This window comes from Myodes glareolus, chromosome 6 (assembly GCF_982192425.1).
Source record: "Myodes glareolus chromosome 6, mMyoGla1.1, whole genome shotgun sequence".
Lineage (NCBI taxonomy): Eukaryota > Metazoa > Chordata > Mammalia > Rodentia > Cricetidae > Myodes > Myodes glareolus.
Genome location: NC_142031.1, coordinates 6,706,036 through 6,733,172, shown reverse-complemented (window position 1 = coordinate 6,733,172; position 27,137 = coordinate 6,706,036). Strand labels below are relative to the sequence as shown.

The 27,137-nt window shown below is 50.5% G+C and overlaps 1 protein-coding gene across 2 annotated transcripts; it reads left to right on the top strand.

The window, feature by feature from the left end:
* Nucleotides 1-1,457: 1,457 nt before the first annotated feature.
* On the top strand, nt 1,458-24,760 carry Slc2a5 (solute carrier family 2 member 5). Of its 2 annotated transcripts, XM_048415401.3 has the most exons (13): nt 1,458-1,476; nt 2,144-2,223; nt 8,207-8,305; nt 8,723-8,883; nt 10,597-10,721; nt 16,701-16,853; nt 20,385-20,510; nt 20,597-20,784; nt 20,935-21,045; nt 21,796-21,897; nt 23,328-23,403; nt 23,842-23,969; nt 24,044-24,760. In XM_048415401.3, exons 2-13 carry the CDS (start codon nt 2,191-2,193, stop codon nt 24,239-24,241), a joined length of 1,500 nt encoding a protein of 499 aa, XP_048271358.1. In that variant the 5' UTR covers nt 1,458-1,476; nt 2,144-2,190; the 3' UTR covers nt 24,242-24,760. The 2 variants fall into 2 exon arrangements, with proteins under 2 accessions (XP_048271358.1, XP_087762970.1); XM_087906844.1 differs by lacking the exon at nt 1,458-1,476 and having other exon boundaries at nt 2,033-2,223.
* The last annotated feature ends 2,377 nt before the right edge of the window (nt 24,761-27,137 follow it).

Below are 27,137 nucleotides of genomic sequence, written 5' to 3'. Positions count from 1 at the left end.
GAAGCAACTTGGGCCGGGAGGTGGCTCAGCAGTTAAGAGCACTTGCTCTTCTTGTGGAAGAGCCAGGTTTGGTTCCCAGCACCCACAGGGTGGCTCCGAACCTTCTGGAACTCTAGTTCCAGGGGGTCTGTCTCCCTCTTCCGACCTGAGCCGGCACCAAGCACACACGTGGTACACACACATACATGAAGGCAAAATATTCACGTACATAAAATGAAATTAATCTTTTAGAACATTTTGGAAACAGAAGCAAGGGCAGGATGGCCAGGGAAGGCTCCGTCTGCCGCTGATCATGGAAGTGGGGGGCAGGGAGAGACAATAGGGCAATCTGAAAACTATGAAGATCCACACACTTCCGAGCCAGAAGTATCTAGGGCACTGTGTCCCCAAGAGTGCCCACTGCCCCCCTTCTACCCCTTAGCTGTGGCACAGCTGAATCCTGAGACTCAAGGCAGGTCTTCAGGGAACACAAAGGACAGGACTATAGAACGGCCTCCGGGAGTACCTAGACGTGGCCTTGGGGCAATGGCCCTGGTTTCTGTGCCGCAGGTAGGTTGTGCTTGTGGCCAGAAGGACCGTTCAAAATGAGGAAGACGAGACAGAAGCGCGGTTCCGTCCCGGGTACACAGAGTCTTGCGCAGCTGAGCCCCTCTCTTCCCAGGCTCAGCTCCGCCTCCTCTGCCACGTGCCCTTGGGACTGAGGATGAGCGTTGGTCGAGCAGAACAGCGACTGCGCAGGAACCAGATACCGGCTGGATATTCTCTCAGGGTCTGAACACAGGCCTGTGCGTGCCCTGTTGGGGAAGTCGAGGCAGGGATTGAACCCTCACCTTTCAGATCCCTTCTTACCACAAAATGGGCAGAGAGAAGCGAAATAAGAGGAGCTAAGAAGCCGGTCTCAGGCCTTTGCACGCCCCAGACTGCAAACTTGACCTTTCTTTTCGTTTCTATATCCCCCACTTCTCACCCTCCCCAAGTAAGTGACACCGCCAACCGCCCTCAATTTTCGTGCATTTTTTTTGGGGGGGTGGTCTTTTTCAAACTCTGTGAGATACATGGAAAGCTCTGGCCCTGCCACGCCTGAGTTGGAAACCCTTGTGTTGAAGTTGTGTGGGGAAAAAACAGCGAAGTTTTGCTGAAGGGAGATAACCCCCGACTCCGTCGCCACCTGAGAGGACCTACATTCCTGGACTCATAGTGGGCACCGAATAAACTGCTGAGGGGTGAAGGAGAGAGCAAGATGTCGGCTGACTGGACTTGAGCCTCAGCAATAGATCAAAGAGCATGTCTGACAAGGACGAAAATCTACGGGCCTGGTGGGACTTTGCTCTGGGTTTTGGCCACTTGGCCTGCTCAGCACCCTGGCAACTGCACACGTGTTGAGCACAGGAGCGGGCAGTGGGCAGGCTGTGGGCAGACTGCTGGGCCCAGACCCGCCTGCGGCGACTTACCCTGCCCTGCAGAGAAAGAGTGCAGGTATTTACTGCTTTCCCAATAGTGATGAGCCTATCTCTCTGGACCACTCAGGGTTCCTTAAAAAGACAAAATAAAAATTTCTCCTCAAAAAGTGTACCTTGGGGCCAGGACATAGCTCAGCATTAGACCGCTTGCATTCAATTTGGTCTCCAGCACCAATAATAATAGTAATAGTAAAGATGGTGATAATAATTGATAATAATAATAGTTTGGGCATGGTTCCTTGGGCAGTCACTCACTCTCCACTAGGGACACTCGGCTGTAGACCTCGTACTGGGGACCACTCTAAGTTTCTATGGTCCCATCTGTCACCCTTTATCTAACGTTAGGTTTGCTGGGCTGGCGACAGCTGCATGTGTCCATGTGTTCCAGACAGAAATAACCCCTCTAGTCACTCTGTGAGAGCATGGCTGGGGAAACCTGAGCAGTGGGGACACACTGAGGGCTGTTTCCTCCGGGTCCCATGCTGAGCCCGCAGTTTCAGGGGGACATGCTGGTTTAGCCAAACTCTAGAGGTTTAACTCAAAAAGCAGAAGTGAAAGGAAGGGCCAGTTTCTCTGTGCCTGAAAGGGTTATCCTGATTTAAACTGGCAATAAAAATGCAATTGGCTGGGAGTTGGCATGACCAAAGTGCATTCTAAATGTCTTCCCTCCGCACACGGCACAGCTGGCACTTTGAGGAGCTGAGCCGCAGGCTGCCCTTGCGGAACAACGATGGAGAAGGAAGATCAGGAGAAGAAGGAAGGGGTGAGTGTGTGGCTGCCGGCAGCCAGAGCTGTGGGCCTGCCCAGCCATCCTCAAGACTCCCCGGGGCTCTGGTGGTGCAGGTCCAGCCTTTGGCGGGCTGGTCTCTAGAAGAGGACGCTTGCTCAGAAGCCCGACCAACAGCTGGACTTTTATAGTTGGAGGCGTGATTGGTGTTAATAGACAGATGCCTGTTAGGAATCATGCCCCTGGAAGAGCTGTTGAGAAAGTACCAGGAATTGGGCTCGCGGGGGTGGTGGGGGGTGGATTTCAACTTGTGGAGTGCTTGCCTGGGATGCGTGAAGTATGAGGTCTAACCAGGTGTGGCGGCACACTTGTGTCTCCGCAGTTGGGAGGTAGAGGTAGGAAGACAAGGAGTTTGAGGTTAGCCTCGGCTACAGAGGGAATTCAGAGCCAGCTTAGGATAGAGACCCTGTCACAAAAAAGGTTTGGGGTTTTGTTTTTTGGGTTTTTTTGTTTTTTGTTTTTTTGTTTTTGTTTTTTTTGTTTTTCCTGTTCCAAACGCACAGTACAGCTGGAGGCTAGGTGTAGATTCCTTTGACTGAAGAAAATCTACTGTGCCAAGAAGGTAACATGAATCAGCGAATACTTTCAAGGAATTTGCATTCTAATCCTTCCAGGAGCATTTGCTCCTAAGAGGATGAGAAACATGCATTTGTGTCAAATAGTGTTTATTGAGGCCCATAAGACATACAGTTGGGAAGCCTGGCCTGCAGCATATAGAGTGGGAGTGGGCTTGGGAGGGAGAAGTGTCTGTTATTGGGACCAGCTCCTTCCCGTCTGAGCTGTGGCTAAGACTTTGGCAAGGTATTTAATTACAGTAATTTAGTTACTGAGATAGTTGTTAGTACAACCGAGGCTGGCCTCAAACTCCTGATCCCCCTGCCTCTACCTTTTAAGGGCTAGGCTTGTAGGTGCGTGTCATCTCACCTTGTTTAACTCTTTTAGTATCTTCTCACCTATAAAATGCCCTGATAGACACCCCCTCTCCTGGGTGCCAGAACAGTTAGATAATGCATGGGAAGCATTTGGCCAGGAGGAAAGGCCCCTCTTGATATTACTGCTCGGTTTATCCTATGGAGCTAGTGACCTCACTAGTGACACAGGGCACCAGGTATCTCTGGGGCTGTCTAGAGCTACAGGGGAACATCGGGGCCTCTGACATATTTCAGGTATGATAAACATGTCCTCTAGGGGGCAGAATCAACCCCTCCCTTCACCCAGGGTCACTGTTCATCCAGGGACCTCACTGGGATTATCTTGTTTTGTTGGTGGTTTGTTGATTTCCCAGTGCTGGGGACTTAACCCAGAGACTCACGCATGCTAGGCAAGTGCTCTCCCACTGAGCTACACCCCGGTCATTTTCTCACTTTCAATTTAAAATAGGGGCTCTCTAAATTGCCCAAGCTGGCCTTGAATTTGCAATCCTCCTCCCTCAGCCTCCCAGATGGCTGAGATTACAGGCTTGTGCTGCCACCACGCAAACTTCTCTGGGATTGTCAGGGCTGAGAAAGTGTCTGACAGGTCAGATGCCATCATCTGTATCTGGTAGGAAGGCACCTGAGGCTAAGGACTCGAATGTTCAGGGTCACAGAGATGCTGTGCCCACCGCTCAAGGAGAAAGGAAAAGAATGGGGACGCCCGCGCGTGGTGCCCTTTGCAGATGAGCGCTCGGTGAGGGAGGGAGACAGCTCAGACAGCCCCTAGCCTGGGGCATGGGTTAACCTCGGCTGCCCGCCCCTCACTTGTCCAGGTCTGAAGCCAGGCACGGAGCCTGGGGATCAGGAGAAACCAGGGAGGCACAGGCTGCGCAATCTTCTGGGAAGATGCCAGACAGCACTTGGGCCCAGCTGTCCCTCAGGAGCTGTGCAGCTCAGGCCTCAAAACCACTTAAGAACTGTTGGATACAGTTTCCTCTTTTCCCTACAAAACAGCACTTTGGACAATGAAGACATGGTCTGTGATGTGTCTCTGACACGGCTGCGTTTCTGTCCTGAAGGGAATCACTTGCCCTCTCTCCTCCCCAAGGCCTCACTGTTGTGTTGGTACTAACTCACTAATGAGCTCACCCACATGTGACACTTACTATGTATAGATCAGCTGGGTGAGGTGGGGGGGCTTCTTCCCTTCCCTGTACTCTAGAATCGCACCCAACAGGGTCAACCCCAATGGTGGCTGTTTTACTGAAGCTTTAAGATGTTTCCCCAGTAATTTGGTTAAGAGTGGTGTGCACAGGAGGGAATCCAGGGCCTCGGCTGTGCTCAGCAAGTGCCCTGTGACTGAGCCACGTCCACGTCCCAAATTCTTTTTCCTCCCTCACCTTGAAAGGAAGAAAAGAGAGAAAGAGAGGAAGTTGAGGTGAGACTGTGACTCGCGTGACACAGGATTCAACCAAGTAAAGATACACAGTTAATTGCTCTCAAAAGATGAAGGAGTCCCACTGCTTTGCAGCCTGGATGCTAAGTGGCAGAGGCAGGAATAGAAAGACACAGCTGCATTATCAGACTCGGGCACCAACCCGAAGAGCTGTTGCCAGGGGCCTGGGGAAGAGGTACCGGGTAATGCCGCTCAAGAGTACAAAGTTTCTATTGGGATGCGCGAGCCCCGGAGCTGCGCGGCAGGGTCTGTGGTTGCAGGGAGTGTCGCAGTGACCAGCAGCAGACCGACCGTGTTGATTGGAGCTAGTCCTCCTTGGTTGCTTGAGATTCACTGAGTACATTTTACACTCACCACACACGTACGCAAAGATAACGATGTGAGGTGGCAAGCGTACTGATAAGCTAAACGGTGTTAATCGCTTCACAAAGCGTGTGCAAACACCATGGTACACACTGTAAAGAAAAGCCAGACCTGCCTGCTGCTTGGAAGGCCGGGGCACAAGGAACACAAATTCAGTGGAAGACTGGGCTGCAGAGAGAATTCAAGTCAGTCCAGTCAGCCTAGGCAACTTAATGAAACCCTCCCTCCATCTAAATAATAATAATAATAATAATAATAAAAAGGTAAAGAGGGGGTTTCATTTGTAAATCTTTCCCCCACTACTATTTTTGATCAAGAATAAAAGCCTCTTTCATTGTTAGTTGGTGCTCAATCTTTTTGGCCCTATAGTTCCAGGCAGGGAAGGAAAAGGACCCAGCTTGGGGGCAAAAACTGCAGTTTTGGTATTGCAGGTGGGATGTAGCCTCATGAGCCACACTCCTCATCAGAGGATTAAAAAGCTGCTGAAGAGATAGCTCAGCATTAAGAGTGCTTGCTGCCCTTCCAAAGGACACAAGTTCAATTCCCAGCATTCACACTGGGCAGCTCACAGCTGTCAGTAAGTCCAGTTCCAGAGGCTCTGACCTCTGGCCTCTTGGAGCACCTATATTCACGTGCACATAATTAAAATCAATTTTTTTTTTGAGACAAGGCTTCTCTGTATAGCCCTGGCTGTCCTGGAACTCAGTTTGTAGACCAGGCTAGCCTCGAACTCACAGACATCTGCCTGTTTCTGCCCCCCAAGTGCTGGAACTAAAGGTGTGCTCTACCACTACCCAGCTGTAAATCTAGTTTTTAAAAGCTGCAGGTCAGCAGCGAAAGAACGCTCATGGGGCTGACTCAGTAACTTGTTCTGTTGGTTTGTGGCATCCGTTGTTAGGCAGGGACTATTGGGGACCCCCTTCTGAGGAAGTGAGAGATACCTCTGTTGTGAGGGCCCCCCGCCCATGCAGCTCTCTTCTTGGAGATGGAGAGAAATCTCTGGAGCTGGAGCGATACGTGAAAGCCTGGAACTCTTCTAAGAGCTTTTCCATCATGAAGACCTGTTCTTGACAGTCCACGGATTAAGTGTGGTGTCTCACGCCTTTAGTCCCAGCACTGCAGGGGGAGAGACAGACAGATCTCTGTGAGTTCAAGGCCAGCCTGGTCCACATAGTAGAGAGACTCTGTCTGAGAGAGAGAGAGAGAGAGAGAGAGAGAGAGAGAGAGAGAGAGAGCAAGCTAGCCAGCCAGGCATGTAGCTCACACCTCACACATCTACAATGCCAGGATTCAGGGAGACTAAGGCAAGATGATCAAAAATTCAAGGCCAACTTGGGCAACTTAATAAGACCTGCCTCAAAACACAACAACAAAAACAAAAAACAAACCTAAGTGATGGTGGGAAGCTTGATTAGCGTGTACAAGACCCAGTCAGTGTCTAATACACCTTCCCATCCACTCATCCACCCAGCCACACAGGCATCTACCTATCTACCTATCTATCCCCCATCCATCCATCCACCCACCCATCTATCCACCCACCCATCCATCCATCCATCCACCCATCCACCCATCCATCCATCTATCCACCCATCCACCCACCCATCCATCCACCCACCCACCCACCCATCCATCTATCCATCCACCCACCCACCTACCCATCCATCCATCCGTCCACCCACCCACCCATCCATTCACCCATCCATCTCTCCATCCACCCACCCACCCATCCATCCACACATCCATCTATCCATCCACCCACCCACCCATCCATCCATCCACCCATCGACCCACCTATCCACCCAACCATCCATCCACCCACCCACCCAGCCAGCCAACTAGCTACTAATTGTAGCATGAAAAATAAAAACCCAAAGACAGATATAGGAGTTAAAAACTGAAGATCAGAGAAGCAGAGCAGTAAAGCCACTAGAGAAGACCGTTTACCTCTACCAATGCTCAGACCAAAGGGGTGATCCTCAGACTGCCTAGACTGCACTATGTCTCCACCAAACCTCAGACTCCAACTCCAGTGAGTTCCTGTCTCTTTATATTTCTCTCTCCACCCAGCCATATCTCCTGCCTCCACCTCCTTAGTGCTGGGATTAAAGGTGTGTTACTCCCAAACACTGGGATTAAAGGTGTGAGCCACCACCACCTGGATCTGTTTCTGGATAGCCCAGGGTAGCCTTGAACTAGCAGAGGTCCACCTGCCTCTATCTCCTGAGTCCTGGAGTGTGCCACCACTCCCTGACCTCTGGTGGGTTAGCTTTGCACTCTGATCTTCAGGCAAGCATTATGTATTAAAATACAAATAAAATATCACTACAGTCAATGAAGCCAGGCATCAGCCAAGCTGCTGGTTGATACAGTGGTGAGCAAAAGTGACAACAGTCCTGCCCTGGCTGTTGATTTTGTCTGGAGAGAAGAAAGAGATCAAGCTATGGCTCAGAAGGTAAAAGCACTTAGCAAGCAAACCTGCTGGTCTGAGCTTGATGTCTGGAACCCATGTGATAGCGCAAAAGAAGAACCAACTCCTCAAAAGCTGACCACATGTATCTCGGGGGCACACTTGCACACATGAACATACACACTTGTGCCCCCCGAGATACCCCACACACACAGACCCCACACACATTCAGGAGTTTCTGGTGTACACACACACACACAAAGTACCCCTGGTGCACACACACATGTACAGACCCTTTGCACAGGTGCTTCTGGTGCACACACATACACACACACAACCACATACAGGTGCTCCTGGTGCACACAAGCACACAGACACACACACACACATATGCAGGTGCCTCTTGTGCACACACACACACCCATGAACAGACCTACACACAGATGCCCCTGGTGTACATACATGCACAGACCCACACAAGGTGCCCCTAGCATACACACACACCTACACACAGGTGCTCCTGGTGCACATAAACACACGCAGACCCACACACAGGTGCCCCTGGTATGTGAGGAATCCTTGGGAAACAGTACAGCTTTGGAAAGCACTTGAGCTGAGGAGTTGGAGAACAGTCTGAATAACACGGGGTTGGAGGGGTGCCTGGCTGAGAGCCTGTTTTCTAGCCTCAGTGAGTCAGTCTTTGGGTAGAGAGTAGATGGAAGACGAAGGGTGATGTTTAAATGGCTGTGTGCACGCTGGAAGTCCAGCAGGAGACCTCCCATGCCTGCTCCCTGACATCCACCCTACCTCTCACAGAAGTTGACCCTGGTGCTGGCCCTCGCAACATTGATAGCTGCCTTCGGTTCATCTTTCCAATATGGGTACAACGTGTCTGTTGTCAACTCACCATCAGAGGTAGGTAGGCCACTGTGGTAAGTGAGTCACAGCTGCGGACATAGTGAGGGGTTTAGAGATGCATGTGGTCCCCAGAGAGCAAACACAGCCTATTCCTTAAGGACCCTTGGCCGTCAGGACCCAGGCCAAGCGAATGACCAAGTCCTCAGACCTCAGGTTCTCTTGAAGATACCTTCTGGGATGGCAGTGTGCAGAGTCACCTGGACGGCAGCAGCCACACCATCTGGAAGGCTGCAGCCATTCCAGGGTGTGAGAAACCCTGCAGGGGTTGGCCTGTCAGAGTTCTTCCCACACACGACCCAGGCAGCTCTGTCCCTGTCTCCAGTAGGGCTGTCCCCATCCGGCTAAACACCTCCATTAATTCTTTCTGCAAAATGAGCTCATCTGTTTCTGTCGGTCTGTGCTCTCCGCCTGCAGTTCATGCAACAATTTTACAACAACACCTACAACGAAAGAACCGGGGAGTCTCTTGATTCCTTCACCCTGACGCTGCTGTGGTCCGTGACGGTGTCCATGTACCCCTTTGGGGGCTTCCTGGGCTCTCTCCTGGTTGGACTCTTGGTGGATAAATTGGGCAGGTAAGAGATGAGTAGGTTGGCTTGGGGTATGTGTGTGCACCTGTGTACATGCGTGTGTGCGTACATGCATGTGTGTGTGGTGTATGTACTTACTGGTGTTGGTGTGTGCATGTAAGCATAGTTGTGCAAGCGCAAACATGTATGTGTACTTGTGGAAGCTAGCAGTAAACGTTGATAGTACACAAGCATACATTCAAACAAAATATTCATACACAGAAAATTAAATATTTCAGTAAATCTTTAAATTTTTTTTCTCAAGTATACAACTTCTGGTTGGGGATCTGAGACCCTGAGATTGTCCCGTGAGGCAGTGTTGAACCCATAGTCTTCCCCGTGGGCCCCAGTATGGGCCATATCTGCCGAACACAGGTCAACTAGTGAGCGCTTGCTCAGGAGGGCCCAGCGTTCCTCACTGAGCTGTCCATTTGGAATTTAATCAGGGTGGGTCATATGTTTACAGCTACCTTAAATATTTGCAGGTATTTTAAAAACAGCAACAGTGACTTAGTTTAAGGATGGTTTCTCTGTTCCAAACACTACCCAAAGAACTTCAAGAGATACATTCATAGCTGAGCAGGGTAGCTCACTCCTGTGGTCCCAGGACTTCCGGGGCAGCAGAGGTTAAAGTTTTAGGCTAGCCTATATGGCATAGTGAGATTGTTTTTAAACACCTTTAATCCCAGCACTCAGGAGGCAGAGGCAGGTGGAGTTCTGTGAGTTCAAGGCCAGCCTGGTCTACAAAGAGTTTCAGGTCAGCCAGAGCTGTTACATAGAGAAAACTTGTCTCGAAAACAACAACAACAACAACAAAAATGTCTTAAGTAGTACGTATGTGTGCACGCGCACCGCTCTTTCTTCTTCAGTGTAAACAGCGGTTCTTACTCTCTCGTGTTATGCTCGGTGTCATATGTAAAAACGCCTTGAGAAGCTACCTAGATTTTTGTACTTCTATAATATTCCAGTTTTACTTTTTTGTCTTTTGTCTTATTGAATTACTATTCGTGAAGGGTACAAAATCCATGTCTAGATTCATTTTTATTGTTTGTTTGTTTAATTTTTATTCTTCATTTTATTTTATGTGTCTGGGTGTTTTTCCTGAATGTGAATCTGATGCCCAAGGAGACCAGAAGAAGGTTATCAGTTCCTCTGGAACTGGAGGTACAGACGGTTGTGAGCTGCCATGTCGGTGCTGGGAATTGAACTCGGGTCCTCTGCAAGAGCAGAGTGGTTTTAACTGTGGTGCCATCTCTCCAGTCTGCATGTTCTGCTTTTGGTGTTTTGATTGTCATGCTGTCAGCACAGGCTTGGCAGTTACTCTCCCGCCCAAGCCACATCCCCAAGACTTGCTTGTTTTTGAGACAAGCTCCGCAGTGTGTCACCAGGTTTGGTCTGAACCACTGGGCTCCGGGGATCCATGTACCCCAGTCTCCCGAGTGCCACGACCGCAGCCCACTGATGCCATAGCAGATTGATTTTACTGTATCTTAGGACAAGTCTGTTCCCCTCTGCTCCCGTCACCAACGCCCTCTTGGCTCCCACAGCAGGATTTCTCTGTCAGTCTCAGGTCCCGGGGAAGCTCACTGCTGTCACCAGGGGCCACTGCTCTGAGCAGACATTACGGAGTGTGTGTTGACTGTGAATTCGTGAGGAGTGAATCAGGAAGTGAATGAACGAGTCCTCACGCTGAGCTGACTTCTTTCATACTCGCTACAGGAAAGGGGCTCTGCTCTTCAACAATATATTCTCCATCGTGCCAGCCATCCTAATGGGGTGCAGCAAAGTTGCCAAAACCTATGAGCTTATCATTGCTTCCAGACTTCTGGTTGGAATATGTGCAGGTAAGAAACCCTGCCCGGCAGTGCCGTTCAGCACGGGGGAGGCAGAACCGACTCCCAGGGATTTGTTGCAGTCTGGGGCTTCAGGAACACAGAGGTTGAAACGGACCCTACACAGGCACTTGAGTCTGTGCCTCATCCTCGTGAGTGGTCACTGGGCAGAGCCTCACCGTAATGTTTCCTGCAGGGAACACTGTCTTTGGCTTGTTTTTCCAAGGTGGGGATTGAACCCAGGATCGTGATAGATAGGTGAGCACTCTATCCTTGAGCCACAATTCCCAGCCAAAGAAAGTTGTTCTCTGTAAGAAAAAACTACAAAGCCTGAGTTTAGAACGGTCCTTCCAGTGTCGTCCCTTTATCAGTATCTCAGCATCGGCTATGATAATGTTCAGACGGAGGGTAGCGTCGGTCGGAGGGCAGTGTCAGTCGGAGGGTGGTGCCGTCTACTTAGTGAGCAGCTCCTTTGTTTGAGAGTAGACCGTCCTACGTCACAAGAACAGAAAGGGCTAATAAAATTTTGTTTCAGTCATTGCTCATCTGTGCATCTGTGGGAGAACCAAGTTGAACAATAGATTTCTGTATTTTTTTAAACTATAGTTAAATATAGTTTTAAAAAGTTGTGGAACTTGGACTGGGCAATGGTGGCGCGTGCCTTTAAACCCAGCTCTGGGGAGGCAGAGGCAGGACAGTCAGGCTTCCACAGAGAAACCCTGTTGGGGGTGTGGGGGCGGTGTGTGAAACTGGTTTGTAAACCCCACCTACCACCTTCTCAGCCAAGGCTGCCTGGGATCTGCTACATTGGTTTCAGAAAGTTCTTCCCTAATTGTCTAGAATTGGAGACACTTTTAGGACACTTTGAAAGTCACATGTGTGGCTTCCCCAACTGTCAGCCTTTCCCAGTGCCCAGACAGGAGTGGCTTTGCCAGTTCTCAGGGTGCTTCAGAAGCAGGGTAGGCACCTCCTGAACTCTACCCTCAAGCATCTCCTTCCAGAGGATCTCAGAGTAAACTTTCCTTCCAGATGTGGGGTAGGGATGACTGACAGAAGAAAATCCCTGCACCTCCTCAGCAGAAGTTCACAAGCTGGTGAGGCAGAGGTGGCACACCTTTGATTCAAGCGCTTGGGAGGTGGAGACAGATGAATCTCTGTGAGTTTGAGGCCAGCCTGACGTACAATAGTTAGCTCAGGCTAGCCAGAGTGAAGAACTGCCAGACAGTGTGGCGGGGGAGAAATAACCACATTAGGAGCAAACTAGCCATGGGGCAAACTTCACTCAGCACTGAGTTCTTGCTCCTCAGCCCCACCCCTAGCCCCACCCCAATCCCCGAGGGTACCCGGGGAAGCCATCCCTGCAATCATGGCCTCACCTGGCTTGGCTCTGCCTTTGGTTTTCCCTGCAGAAGCTTCTAGATGTTGTCAGCTGTAAGCTAGTGAAGTTTCTTTCCCACTGATCATGAGCATCCAGGATGGGTTTCCAAAAATAATAAGAAAATATAAAAAACGCTGATCAATAAATCAGAGCTAAACATCCAAACCTAGGACTGGTAAAGATGGTTCATCAAGTGAAGGCCCTCGCCACCAAGCCTGACCACCTGAATTTTATCCCAGGAACCTGCGTGATGGAAGCCCAGCTCCCCAAAAGCATACACACACACAAATGTAATTTAAAAATCTTAACCTAAGCTGAACCTGGTGGCATGTACCTGTGATATCAGCCACCTAATAGGCAAGGGTTAAGAGGATTTCAGGTTCAAGGTCTGCATTACTCCGTCTCAAAACAAAACAGAATGTAAAAGGGCACCGGGAATACAGCTCAGTGGTAGAACACTTGTCTGGCAAGATCAAGGGCCTGGCTTCATTCACAGCACAGACACAAATAAATTCCAGCCTGTGAAGATGGGGTCTCCTCACTATACTCTAACACGTGACATGCTGAGGCAGGAGGATTACCAGTCTGAGGTAGCCTGGACTGTGTTTGTGTAGCTAGACCTCGATTGTTTTGTTTTCATTGGTTCGTATTTGCTTTTGAGACAAGGTCTCCTCTGTAGCCCACGATGACTTCAAACTTTCAGCAATCCTCCTGCACCAGGCTCGGAAGTACTGGGATTATTCGGCATGTACCAGCACACTTGGCTAAGACTTTGGGGGGATGGGAGGGACCCCAACCTTTACACTTTAAAGCAGACTTTTAGTCAACGTTTGTCTCGTATTTTTTCCATCTGCGTATTTCCTCGGGGCGTGGCCCGCGTGTAGAGGTGAGAGGACAGTTCATGGATGTCCATTTCTTCCGTGGTTTGTGACCAGAATCAGGTTTCTTTCTAAACAAACCCAGGGCTTCAGCCGTGGCAGCCTGTCGCCTTTTCTCCTGAGCCACCTCGCTGGCACCTCTCTCAGATTTCTGGTCTCAGGACTTCTCTTCATTTTTAAGATTATTGAAAGTTCAATGGGACGTGAGCAAGGTCAGAGGTTAAAAGCACTTGCTGCTCTTGTAGCGGACCTGGGTTCTGTTCCTGACACCCCCATTAGGCAGCTCGCAGCCGGGACCAAGGGGACCCAAGGGCCTCTTCTAGCCTCCCTGGGCACGGCATGCATGTGGGATGGACACACACACACACACACACACACACACACACACACAGAGAGAGAGAGAGAGAGAGAGAGTTTCTATGAAAGATAATCAACCACAAAACAAAACAGCTACCAGGCATGCTGAGTTCAAGACCTCAAGACCAGGCTGGTCTACCTAAGACTCAGTTTCAAAGAGAAATTGGACGTTTATGCTTTACGACAAGTTTTGTAAGAAGAAAGACTTGCTCCACATGCTCACAATTCCCTTCAATGTCTGCCTTAACAGCAGGCAGTTGGATTTTCTTTTTGTTTTCATGAGACAAATGATAGATTATATGTATACAGGAAATAAGTCAGCAAAAGTACAAACCCGACCACCATCCCCAGGATTGAGAAACATCTCATGAACTCCTCCGGGGAGTTCAGGAAGGGCATGGTGGCGTGGGCAGTACACACGGCAATGGCCAGTAGTCATGGGTAACAGGGATGTGTGCGGTTGGCCCGTGGGAGGAAGGAGTCCAATGGCTATGGGATGAGGCCGCAGTTAGAAGGCCTCTTGTAATCTGCTGCCTAATCACAGGCCCAGGTGGATTTTCAAATCTGCCCCTGTTCAGTTAGTGGTGTCAGTAGATGGCTGCGGTTTCTGGGAAACCCACACTGTGCTCCAAGATGGAAAAGGGTAAAGAACACCTTGAGACAGTAGGAAAAGTAGTTCCAACCTCAGAGACAGCCTGGGAAGGTCCTCAACTCACACTTGGACCCAGCGGTGCGGTACCGCTCTGTTTGGGCTCCACTTCTCACTCACACCTGGACGTCAGTCAGGTGATCAGGCGTCCTGCCCCTTGGACGCACCAAGCACATAGCTCACTGAGAATGAAGTACACAGCCCTGTTGTGGGTGAGGAGCAAAGGTAGCTGAGCCTTGCCTTCTGGAGGCTCACGGATCAAGGATTCGTTGTTGATCAACCGCTTGACAAGAAGACGGAAGGCTTTCCCTGGCCAGAAGGAATGAACGCAGCAGACATTACAAACCCCCAGCTCCGACTCTAGGGTCTTCCCAGCTCGGTCTGGAGAGTCTGCCCCAGCAGAGTTAGCCATGGGCTAGCCCTGTCTTTGTAGCGCTGGGTGCCTGAGGCAGAAGGCGCTCTAGTGTGAGATTAGCCAGACCCCTTCCCCAAAATACACAAAATAGAGATTGCTTCCCACCTTGTAAGTGTCCTTAATGGAGATACACCTACCCAACTTCAGTTTGTTTTCACTTTGTTGCTTTTATTTTTTTTTAACATTTATTTATTGAGTGTATATTGTGTGGATGTGAGGGGCACGTGTACGCCACTCCAAGCCTGTGGAGGTCAAAGGATATCTTGGAGGGGTCATTTCTCCTTTTCCACCATATGGGTCCCAGGAAGCAAATTCAGGTTGTTAGATTTTGCATCAAGTGCCTTTACCCAGTGAACCATCTTGTCAGCCCTCCTTTGGCTTTTGTGACAGGGTTTATTTACTATGTGGTTCTGGCTGACCTGGAACTTGCTATGTGGACCAGACTGGCTTAGAACTTGCAGCAATCCTCCTGTCTATGCTCAAGTGCTGAAGTAGAGGTGTCCACCACAGAATTGGACAAATTTACAAACCTACTTACTTCCTGTTGGTGATGGAACAAGGCCTTGTGCAGACCAGCAAGCACCCTACCACTGAACTATACTCCCGTCATTCCAGCCAGTCTTTTTTGTTTAATATTTACTTTTATTTTATGTACATTGGTGTTTTGCCTGCATGTATGTCTGTGTGAAGGTATCATATCAGATCTTGAAGTTACAGACAGTTGTTAGCTGTTGTGTGGGTGCTGGGAATTGAACCTGGGTCCTCTGGACAAGAAGTCAGTGCTCTTAACCACTGAGTCATCTCTCTAGCCCCCCACCTATTTTTTTTTAAATATTTATTTTATTATTGAGTGGAGGGGCTAGGGGCTGGCTCTGTGCACATGAGTGCAGGTGCCTACAGAGGCCAGAAGAGGGTGTCAGATCCAATGAAGGTGGAGTTACAGGCTGTGAGCTGCCTGGTGTGGGTGCTGGGAACAGAACTCAGGTCCTCCGCAAGAGCAACCAGCTCTCTTAACTGCCAAGCCACCTTTTTTATTATTATTATTATTTCTCAGGGCTTTATTTATTTATTTTGTGGGGGAAGCCGGTGTGTGCCTCTCTCTTTCTACCATGTGTGTCCCCAAATTGAACTCAGGGGTGGTTCCCTGAGGCAGCTTGTCCCATCCTCATCCTCTCTGAGACCCCAGCCAGTCAGAAGCAAGGACACAGGGCCTGGCCAGGCTGCACCAGTCGAGAAGCAAACATTCCTGTTAGAAACAGATGCTGTGCGACTTCCCTCCACGAAGTTTAAGAAACTGAAAATCAGAGGAAGCATTCTCAAGGGCCGTTCGTTCACTCGTTCGTTGTGTTTGTGTAACACGAGTCTAATTGTTCTTAATAAAAACTCAGAGGTAGCTATCAAGGGCTGAGAGCTGAAGGATCAGAGAAGCAGAGCAGCAGCCACTAGAGAGTTCTTACCTCTGCCGATGCTCAGACCTGAGGGGCCATCCTGCCTCTAAGAAACCTCAGGCAACATCCTCAGTCTGCATCTGAGCTCCTGTCTCCTCCCACCTTGTATTCCTCTCTCCACTCAGCCATATTGTTCCTGTCTCCACCTCCCTAGTGCTGAGATGAAAGGCATGGGATCCCAAGGGCTGAGATCACCTTTGTGTGAGCTCTGTTTTACTTTCAGACAGATTCCGTCTCGTGTAGCCCAGGGTAGCCTTGCACTCACAGAGATCCTTCTGCCTCTGTCTCCTGAGTGCTGGGATTAAAGGTGTGTGCCACCACCACCTGGCCTCTATGGCTAGCTGATGGCTTAGCTCTGCACGCCGAGCTCCACACTCTAATCCTCAGGCAAGCTTTATTTGTTAGATCACGAACAAAATATCACTACAGTTATGGAATACAGTTATGGAATGTGAGAGGTGGGGTGCACGTGTACATATAAGCATGAGTGCACATGTGTGTGGAGGTTCACACGTGTGTGGAGGCTGCAGGTCCACCTCGGGTGCCATTCTTCAGGAGCTCTGCACATTGCTTTTTGAGACAAGGTCTTTCATTGAACCAGGCTGGCTGGCCTGCAAGTTCCGCGATCTGCCTGCCTCCCCAGCCCCCTGCACTGGGATTACCAGTATAGATTCCCCATATCCAGCTTTATGTGGGAATTGAACTCAGGTCCTCATGCTTGCACAGCAAGTACCAGCTGAGTTCTCCCCCATTTTAAGGGAGGGCTAGGCTAGAGAGCATGCTTGGTAAGGTAGGGTGGGTTCTTAAAGACAAAATCTGTCTCCCCACTCTTTCCTGGCTAAATTCTCATCTCAATTCTCCTTCAGGTGTATCTTCCAATGTGGTCCCTATGTACTTAGGGGAACTGGCCCCTAAAAACCTGCGCGGGGCTCTTGGGGTGGTGCCCCAGCTCTTCATCACCATCGGCATCCTTGTGGCCCAGCTGTTTGGCTTTCGGGATCTCTTGGCCAATGAGGAAGGTGAGAACAGAGCCCTGCCCCCGCCCTCTGCTCCCCCACCCCAAGCCTGTTGACTTCCCCACTCTGTCTAGTGAAGACAGTCCTGCTCCACGCTCCGTCCATAGCCTGCAATGCACTTTGTAGGCCCTGAACAAGCACGTGGTGACACATTCCTTTTAGGAAACGGCAAGGTGTCTTGACTGAACAGGAAGGGCCTATGTCCCGTGAACTACTAAGTGACTGTCCACACTCTCAGAAGCACACAATAACTTATAAATGGACCCATTACCTCCTCTCTCTCTGTCTTGAGTCTTGAACCACTTTTTTTGTTTGTTTGTTTTTGAGACACGGTCTCATGTAACTCAGGCTGGCCTCAAACTCATATTGTAGTCTCCTCTCCTCTCCTCTCCTCTCCTCACTTCTCTCTTCTCCTTTCCTCTCCTCTTCTCGTCTCTTCTCTTCCCCTCTCTTCTCTTCTTCCCCTTCCTTCTTGTCTTTCTTTCTGATTCTTGGGCTTCTAAGAGGGAGACCAGTCTCACTGATCACACCAGTCAGAACATAGCGCTCGCTTGCGATGGCCCCAGACACCATGTCTCCTGCAGTAGCTCATTTGTTCCTCCCAGTAGCTCATGAGATCATGGACTTTAAATGTGCCCACTTTACAGATACAGACCCAAGATTCAGCGGACTGGAAACTTGTCCAATGTCCTGGACCTGGCTCTGGGTTACACTGCCATCCCCTCCCATCTTTCCATCAGTCCTGTGTATGTCCAGAACACCCCTGTCAAGGGACCACATTCTCCCTAGGAGCTCCTAGGAGCTGAGACCCCAAATGAATGGACTAGGGTGGAGTCTCAGGTCACCACAGCCAGCAGGACTCAAAGCCAGGAGCCAATGTCTGCACTGCACAGCATTGACAGAGGACAGGGATAGTCCTATCCACGGATGGAACATTCTAGACCTGGGCAGAGACACCAAAGGTGTCAAAATCCATTTTACTCTTAGGGGACTTCAAAAGGGTGGCATGCTAGCTCTCTGCCCTTCTCTGTCACCCTACTGTAGTACAAGGCTGGGTCTTGACCATACCCACTTTATCGTCCTTGGTCTGATCCCTGGCATAGAGCAGCGGCTTTGCTCAAACAGGGATGGCAAGGAGGCGCAGGCGAGGCACCCCAGTATCAAGGCTGCACAGTCAGATCTGGATTACTGTCTGGGGATCTTTGGTGATTCTGTACAGAGAGCTGTAGTGTAGGGCCCGGGAGGAGGGGCCCAGAGGCTGGTGACTATGGCTCGCATGGGAGACAAGACAGCAGCACTTGCTGCAGACAGGGCAGGGGGATAGGCACAGGGTCCCAGGATCATCTGGGGCCTGGTTCTGATCAAGGGGCAGCAGAGGGATGGTGGGAGGAGATGCCCTGGCCTAGGGAGTGGTGAGGCTGAAGCTGAACTTACCGTTGGATGGAATTCCTAGTCAAGAAGCTAGAAGCCAATTTCCTGGCCAGGAGCCATGGATTTGGGATGGTTCACACATGCCTTGAGGAAGACTGCAGCTAAATGAGGGTGCCTCTGACCTGTTTCTCTTATATGAAATCAAATACTAAAAACCCAGGGAAGTTTAGACCTAGTGGCACATGTCTGTAATCCCGGAACTCAGAAAGTAGAGAAAGGAGACCCAGGAATTCAAAATCAGCTTGAGATACAGAGTAAGCCTGAAGCCAGCCTGAGTTACATGCTATTTTCTTTAAAAAAAAAAAAAATCAGTTAGAGGCACTTGTTGTGAACTCGATGACCAGAGGACCTGCATGGTAGAGGAAGAGAAACAACTTCAGCCTCAGCCTCCAGCCTCACTTTCTAGGCCGGAGCCTCTCCTCCTGCCATCCCTCTGCCGCCATTGTAGCACATCTTACACACACAGCTCCAGTTCCAGGGCTCTTACACACACAGCTCCAGTTCCAGGGCTCTCATGGCCTCTTCTGGTCTCCGCAGGCACCAAGCCTACACATTGTACACAGACAGACATACGTGTAGGCAAAACACCCATGTGCTTAGAACAAAATAAGAATAAATGACCGAAAAAGCAAACAAACAATTCTGTCCCCCGCTTGAGTTTGCTGTTGTTTCTCTCTTGAGTATTATGTTGTGACGCCATGTGGGTGCCAGAAACCAGGCTTTTTGTTTTAGGCCACCAAACAGCTCCCAAATCATGACACAGAGTCTTCTTATTAGTTATGAATGCTCAGCCTAGCTTAGGCTTGTTTTCTGGCTCGCTCTTTTAACTGAAATTAACCTGTTTCTCTTTGTCTGCCTTTTGCCTCGGGGCTGATTACCTTTCTTCTGTATGTCTCACTTTCACTGCTTCTCATGTCTGGGGGCATCTCCCTCCTCCTCTCCTTCCTCCTCTCCCTCCTCCCTCCCCCCTCTTTCTTGTTCCTCTCTCTTCTCCACTCCTCCTCCTTACTCTCTCTGCCTGCCAGCCCTGCCTATCTTTCTGCCTGACTGTTGGCCGTTCAGCTCTTTATTAGACCAGTCAGGTGCCGCAGGCAAGCAAGGTGAAACAAATGTACCACATCTTTACATAATTATACATCCTTACATCCCTAAAGAAATGTAGCATAAACAAACGTAACACGTCTTTGTCCAGTTAAAATAATATTCCATAACAAGAAACTGAATCCAGATCTCTGCAAGAGCAGCAAGTTCCCTTAACCACTGAGCCATCCCCCAACCCTTTTATTTAGCTATTTTTATTGTGAACATATCATGTATGATTCCCAGTAAACATAGAAAGAAACCAGACACCGTGACCGTTCTCCAGGTCAAGAGAGCTGCATCAGACCCCAAGGGCTGCTGTGTGCCCATCACTAACATCTTCCTTCCCAAAAGCGGGGTGTGTGGGGGCGTGGTGCTGACATATACCCTTCTTTTCTTTCTTTGAGTCTAGACTTCTCTCCTTTGGAGACGGTAGGGTTGATTTTATCTGCTTCTGAACTTGATGTAAGGGCATTGGACATTAAGTTTTCCTGTTCCATGTCACACTGGACAGCTGTTTCCATTGCAGTGCTGAAGAACATTCTCGAAACACAGAACTGCTGTTGTGTCCGTTCTATGAGGACTATAATGGGCATTTACACTGTTGCTGGGCTTGTGTCTGAGTTTATAGGGGCCACTTTGGCCACCCCAGTTGAGGTGTCCTTGTGTCCCCTGCACAAGCCTCTCTGGACACACACCTGGGGTGGGATCACAGTGTTAGCCTCAGTCCGCTCCAGCCAGCTGGTCCCTGAAGGACAATGCAGGTCTATATAAAACACATGGAGACGTTCCATCGGCATTGCAGTCTGGCCCACATTCAGCCTCATCAGATGCTTTGGTTTGCCCAACTCAGAGGTGTGCAGTGGCCGGCCACGCCTTAGCCTCTGTGTAAATAGCCACTAGATGGTCACTGGAACATCAGGCTTCGTCCTCACAGAGGCCTTTCCCTCAGGCACCGTGTAGAGGGTGGAGGAAGAGGGCACAGGTGCCCAGGCTTCTGTAACAGTAGACCTTGGCTTGCAGGCTGGCCGATCCTCCTGGGGCTGACTGGGGTGCCTGCAGCCTTGCAGCTCATCCTCCTGCCCTTCTTCCCTGAGAGCCCGCGCTACCTGCTGATTCAGAAGAAAGACGAATCCGCCGCCGAGAAAGGTGAGGGCTGCTGTGGTTTCCTCTTGACCCCTGATCCCCAGGCTCCTCAGCCCTGAGCTCACACCCTCTGTTCATCTCTCCCTCAGCCCTGCAGAGGCTTCGAGGTTGGAAAGACGTGCAGTGGGAAATAGAGGAGATCCGGAAGGAGGACGAGGCTGAGAAGGCCGCGGGCTTCGTCTCTGTGTGGAAGTTGTTCAAGATGCGGTCCCTGCGCTGGCAGCTCATCTCCATCATTGCCCTCATGGCCGGCCAACAGCTGTCGGGAGTGAACGCGGTACGGTACCGGTGGGCATCCCGCGGGCACAGGGGCAGCAGCAGGCAGTGTGTGACCAGGTGCTGAAAACGAGTCTTGCCTATGGCTCTGAGGGGCTGGGGTTCAGTGGGTCACTGGCCACCCTCCGCCAAACCCACGGTTGCCTTCCAGATCTACTACTACGCTGATGAGATCTACCTCAGCGCAGGTGTGAAAAGCAACGACGTCCAGTTTGTGACAGCGGGGACAGGGGCAGTCAATGTGTTCATGACCATTGTCACGGTGAGTGTCCATGAGGCTGCGGTCCCATCAGCCTCCAAGGGGGGAGCCATATCTGGGGGCTGAAGAAGAGAGCTGGGGCCTGAGGTATGCTACGTGCCCCTAGGGCTCTGAGGCCTCAGCCTCAAAGCTCTGGCATGAGGCTGTGCCTGACTCCCGTGAGGAGCAGTCATGGATCCCTAGAAGCAGAGGCCCAAACCCAACTCCAGATGCTCCCACTGTGTGCGGTGACTCTGACCTCTTAGAGCTGGGGCTGCTGAGCACGGCAGAAATGGGGCGGGGTCTCTGCACGCAGGGCGAGGCAGTGGCCCTGCAAGGGGCTATTGCCCGTGACTCACCTCTTAGGTAGTACCTGAGTGAGACTTGCCCTCCTGTTAAGAGCCAGCCAGGCCTCCACAGGGGCAGGATCTCTCAAGTTTACTCCAATGCCTGGCTTTTTCCTTGCAGAAGGCCTGAGGCTTAGAGCCACAGGAGTGGGGCCCTTAATTTAGGCTCTCATTTACGAGTGAACATCTGGGACCATAGTGACTCAGCTGGATCTCTCTGCTGACCTCCCAGGGACACATGTTCTGTGCATGCGTTTACAATTGTGTACACATTGGTGGCCGGGCACACACTCCTCCTGACCCCTCAAAAGTTGGTTGAGGGATAGTGAGGGTTCCCATGATGGCAGCCCCAGGCAGGGGTTCTCTGTCCCACAAAAGCACTGGGCACTGGCTCAAGCACCTCACTTCCTCCCTCCCACACCTCCAGGTATTTGTGGTAGAGCTTTGGGGACGGCGGCTTCTGCTCCTCCTCGGCTTCTCTACCTGCCTCACCGCCTGTATCGTGCTGACGGTCGCACTGGCCCTGCAGGTAAGGAACGCTGCGATTATTACCACTTAAAGAAGCCTCAGAGAAGGCGCTAAAACACACTGGTGTCGCATCAAGAAATGGAGAGAGGGAGAGAGGGAGAGAGAGGGGGGAAGAGAGAGAGAGAGAGAGAGAGAGAGGAAGAGAGAGAGAGAGAGAGAGAGAGAGAGGGAGAGAGAGAGAGAGGACTTCCTCTTGGGATGCTTTGAACTAAGAGTGAAACCCAAATTTGAATTCTCCACTTCTCTTCCTGTGTCTTGCTCCTGTCTGCAGTTCGTGACCTGATGTCTGTGTCTGACGTCTGATGTCTGTGTCCCTAACATAGCCCTGGCTGTCCTGGAACTCACTATGTAGACCAGGCTGACCTCAAATTCCCAAGTGCTGGGATAAAAGGTGTGCACCACCAACGCCTGGCTATTTTACAGAAAATTTTATTATTTACTGACCCCAACTGGCCCAGAATAGCATTCAAAGTCACACGTAAATATTATTCACCTATATCCACATGTTACTTCCAACACGTGAGATATTTGTTGTTCAAGTGTGCTTGCTGGCTACTTTCAGCAAGTGATTACCAGCACACACACACACACACACACACACACACACACACTGCTCATATGGACATGCAAGGTCATGGAAAGACAAGGCATGGAAGATTAAAGCTATGCATCTAACTTAGGTTGTAAGAGCTGATTGTATAGGAAGTTAAGGAAGTTAAGGTATATTCAGGTCTGTTACATGACTATATTAATGGGAAAATAAGCTTTTACAGGCTGAACACACAATGAGAGAGCAGGTTAGCCATCAAGGATCTCAAGACCTATTAGTAATAAATAAATTTTAAAAAGGACTGGAGAGATGGCTCAGAGGTTAAGAGCATTGCCTGCTCTTCCAAAGGTCCTGAGTTCAATTCCCAGCAACCACATGGTGGCTCACAACCATCTGTAATGGGGTCTGGTGCCCTCTTCTGGTCTGCAGGCACACACACAGACAGAATATTGTATACATAATAAATAAATAAATAAATAAATATTTTAAAAAAAAAGATCTGTTAGTAACTTAGCTGCAGGGTATTTTCAGAAAAAGACCACCACAGCAGCTACCAGCCATGCTGGTGGCCCCACTCAGGAACAACACTATATTGTTTCCCACCTATGTTCTCACCATAGTAAAGGCACTAGACACCAAAAATGAACTTATTTTAACAAGTATAGTCTTTGTCAGATGTCTCAGAACTGTGTGCCCCTCCCTCAGCAGATCCAGCCCTCTCTCAGACAACTTCTAATATCTCATCAAGTGGCATAGCAGAGTCACCGCTGGCTCCTTGCAGACCCAGCAGTACCACCTCTGCTCTGAGGTCCCCAAGGCCCCTGGTCCCAGCAGGTCTCAGCTTTGCCAAGTACTAACTGCCTGTCCTCACACCCCTACAGAACACCGTCACCTGGATGCCTTATGTCAGCATCGTCTGCATCATCGGCTACGTCATCGGACATGCCCTGGGGCCCAGTATGTACCCCTAAACTGGATTCATAGCTTCAGTGCCCCATATCCTGGTCCTCCGTGAGCTTCTCTGAGAATCCCCAGGGACAGTGGGTGCATCCCAAGTGGCTTCTCCATTGCTCCTTTTAGCCTGGGACGGAAGAGGCTGCAATTAGCACCATGGGTTGAAGGCGCTGCCGTGTTAGACTGGCAGAGCGAGCGCCACAGGCAGCCTCCTCCATCCACCACACCCGATATCCTTATGACTTCCTCTCTCAGCCACCCCCTCAAAGTCCTGTGCCTTAGAGATACGTACTGCCCTCGTGGCCAGGTAACCAGGGTGCCAAAACACCCATGGGCTCAGGGATCCTTTGTGAGTCATTCTGCCTTCAGGGAGTGGCTCCCCCTAACCTAACTGTCGTCCCCTCCCTTCTCTCCCTCATCCCTCTATCTTCCCTCTCTCAGGTCCCATCCCTGCCCTGCTGGTCACTGAGATCTTCCTACAGTCCTCCAGGCCTGCCGCCTACATGATCGGGGGCAGCGTCCACTGGCTCTCCAACTTCGCCGTGGGGCTCATCTTCCCATTCATTCAAGTGAGTGGCACCTGAATCCCTTCCAGCGCCTCCTGATGTGCATCACCTCCCTCACCGGTCCCTCCTTCCCGCAGGTGGGTCTCGGCGCCTACAGCTTCATCATCTTCGCGGTCATCTGTCTCCTCACCACCATCTACATCTTCATGGTCATCCCGGAGACCAAGGGCAAGTCGTTCATTGAGATCAACCAGATTTTCGCCAAGAAGAACAAGGTGTCGGACGTCTACCCAGAGAAGGAGGAACTCCAAGACCTCCCACCTGCCATGCTTTAGTAGCCCCTGAGCCAACAGAGTCGGTCTGCGCGGACCTGTCTCCTGGACTTTGGTTCTGGCTTCTTGTTGTCTGTGACCTTGGAAGTGAGACGAGCCTGGCAGGGAATGCCAGCCCCGCCACCAGCCTCCAGCCAGGGGACATCTGACCTCGCTCTCCTTCTGTGCTCTTCTGATGCCTCTAAGCATGGAGGCCGGTCACCCTCAACGCCATCCCTCACCTTTGCTGAGCTGACTGTGGTGGGGGTCCTGTAACATAGCCTTTCTAACAAAAACAGATGTGAGGGTCACGTTATACCAGCAAAGGCGACGCTTCTGTGGCCCCCATGTACCTCGTGGGGGTCTCTGGCCTTTGCTTGGGAGTGAAGTCGTCCTCTCTCCTGACCCAGCATTGTCACTGAGCTCGGGAAGAGACCAGGGGAAGACACTCACTGAGCATGAGTTATTAACTATAAATGATAGTATTTGTGGAACATGGTGTCATCTCCATATAGCCAATAAAACACATCTGATCACTTTTCACCAAGACATACCATTTCTCTGTTGAGCAGAAGAGGGCCGTAGGGGAGACACACACACACATACACACACCCGCCGCTGAGGGTGGCTGGTCTCCCAAGCACAGGATCGGGCATGGAGAGGCGCTTGGACACTCTCTGCTGGAGGGTAAGAGCTGCAAAGCTGTGGAATGTTATGTATAAAGTTGGGGGAGGGGCTCTGCCTGTTCGCAGTCACGGGGTGAATGCCAAGAAGGCCTAAGGCTGCAGGAAGGGGATGTGGGAAGGATGGGCTGCCCCTTACATCAGCATGTCAGAAGTGGAGTCTTATTGACATGGGTGTGTGTGTGTGTGTGTGTGTGTGTGTGTATTACACAAGTATGGAGAGAGCCTTGAGTTGTGTGGAAGGAAGTGCTGAACGGGCTACGGGCTGTCATGCAGTGGTCAGGATGACAGGGAACAGCTATGGGAGGCAGAAGCAGTTTCTTCAGACATGGGCTAGAGATTCTACTGGCATTGAGTCATGCAACCGGCAAGAGCAGTCTTGACACATGCTCTGATTGAGCCATCCTTGACCTACCACATGTGAGCAACACAGAAAGACGGACTCCATATATGCTGAGTGGTGACGTCAGAACTAGAAGGCAAGGACCAAGGACCGTTGTGGGCGCGGTTCACAGGAACAACACCTGGAGCCAGGGGAGCCCTGAATCCACTCTCTGGTCCAAACCTTGGTTCTTCCACTTACCAACCATGCAAAATGTCAAGTTACTCAGCCTTTCTTTACTTCAAGTAAAAGCAGAACCAACAGGGCATGTCCCAAGTGGCTGCCGCAGGAATTAAATGACTTCATACGTCTGTAGCCTGGAGGGTGCATGCTTGGTACTCTCTGCTGTGTTGATGTGCTTGGGAATGAACCTTCATCTTGAGACAACAGAAACCCACCCGTGGAACCTACTGGGAGAGGACAGTTACACAGCAGGTGGCAGACGGTGAGAGTCGTTGGACTATTGGCGTGGGGAAAAGACAGGTGGGATCCTCGAACACGCCATGTGGAGACAGATCAGAGACCTTGCTGTTTAAGGTCTTAATGCAGCAGTTTAAGACTCGCAGTTATACCTAGAAATGTCTAGAATTCTGCTAGCGTGGGTGGGTTATATAACAAGAGGAATGAGGCCTGGACGTAGGGTGGTAAAGACTTAGAAAGTATGGAGGGTTCTCCAATCAGTGAGCATTCAATAGAAGTAGGACACTCTGTTCAGGGGAGCCCTCAGTAGTTTGGTCTAGAAGGAAACCCAGGAAGTTAAGGCCTATAAGAGAACCTAGAAGTCTTTTTGAGGTGGGGACTGGGTCTCACTATATATCCCTGACTGGAATGGAACTTGCTTTGTAGACCAGGCTGGCCTTGAACTCACAGAGATCTGCCTGCCTCTGCCTCCTGAGGACTGGGATTAAATGGGTGCTCTGCCATACATACCCAGTGACCCTTTAGTCTTGAGAGCCGCTCTGATAATAACCTGGTTCCAGGCTGAGTATGTAGCTCAGTGGTAGAACCTAGCGTACACGAGGCCCTGGGTTCCATCCCCGGCACTGCAAAGCGATGAAGGTAACTTTGGTGCTGGAAGAACAGAGTTTCCAGAAGTTCCATGTGGGGCTGGAGAAGGGGGAGACTAACTGGTAAATACAAGGGTCAAAGAAAAAGGAGGTTAGTGGGACAGACAGAGCAGGAGACGGGGAGGAGGGAAGAGGGGCCGCTGAACACTTAGGGAGGATTCGAGGGTGATGGACAGTCCATGGGCTATGCAGACAAGATCCCCAGGCTGGTCGCTTGCCCCACAGAAGAGTTGGGGAGCCCTGGAGGAAGCTAGTCCCCCGAGCTTTTCTGAGACTGAGCTCAGACTTCATCTGTGTGAGAGTGCCTTGTATGTTTACAGAAGTTAGGGGCTGCATGGAAGCCACACGGAATTAGAAGGCCTAGGAGACGTGTCCTTATTGGAAAAAGTATGTCACTGTGGGTGGGCTTTGATGTTGCAAAGCTCAAGTAGGCCCAGTGGTGACTCTCTCTTTGCCTATGGATCAGGACAGAACTCTCAGCTACAGCCCCAGCACCTGCCTGAATGCACTCACGCCTTGATGATTGTTGACCGCACTCTGACATTCCCAAGACTGCCAATTGTATCTGGAGGTTTCTTCCTTTCCATCAGTTCCAGAATAACCACTCTGAGGTTTAATATTAATTACAAACAGTTTGGCCTATTAGCTCAGGCTTCTTATTAACTAGCTCTTACAACTAAATTAACCCATTTCTATTACTCTATATTTTACCACAAGGCTTGTGGCTTACTACCTCACATCTTGTTTCTTTGGCAGCTGCTGGTGTCTCCCTCAACCCTCCCTTCTTT

Bases quoted from the DNA above. Each gene is read 5' to 3' on its own strand.
- Slc2a5 (XM_048415401.3), top strand. From the start codon at position 2,191: ATGGAGAAGGAAGATCAGGAGAAGAAGGAAGGG. The intron at 2,224-8,206 runs GTGAGTGTGTGG...TACCTCTCACAG, and splicing joins ATCAGGAGAAGAAGGAAGGG to AAGTTGACCCTGGTGCTGGC. The intron at 20,785-20,934 runs GTACGGTACCGG...GTTGCCTTCCAG, and splicing joins AGCTGTCGGGAGTGAACGCG to ATCTACTACTACGCTGATGA.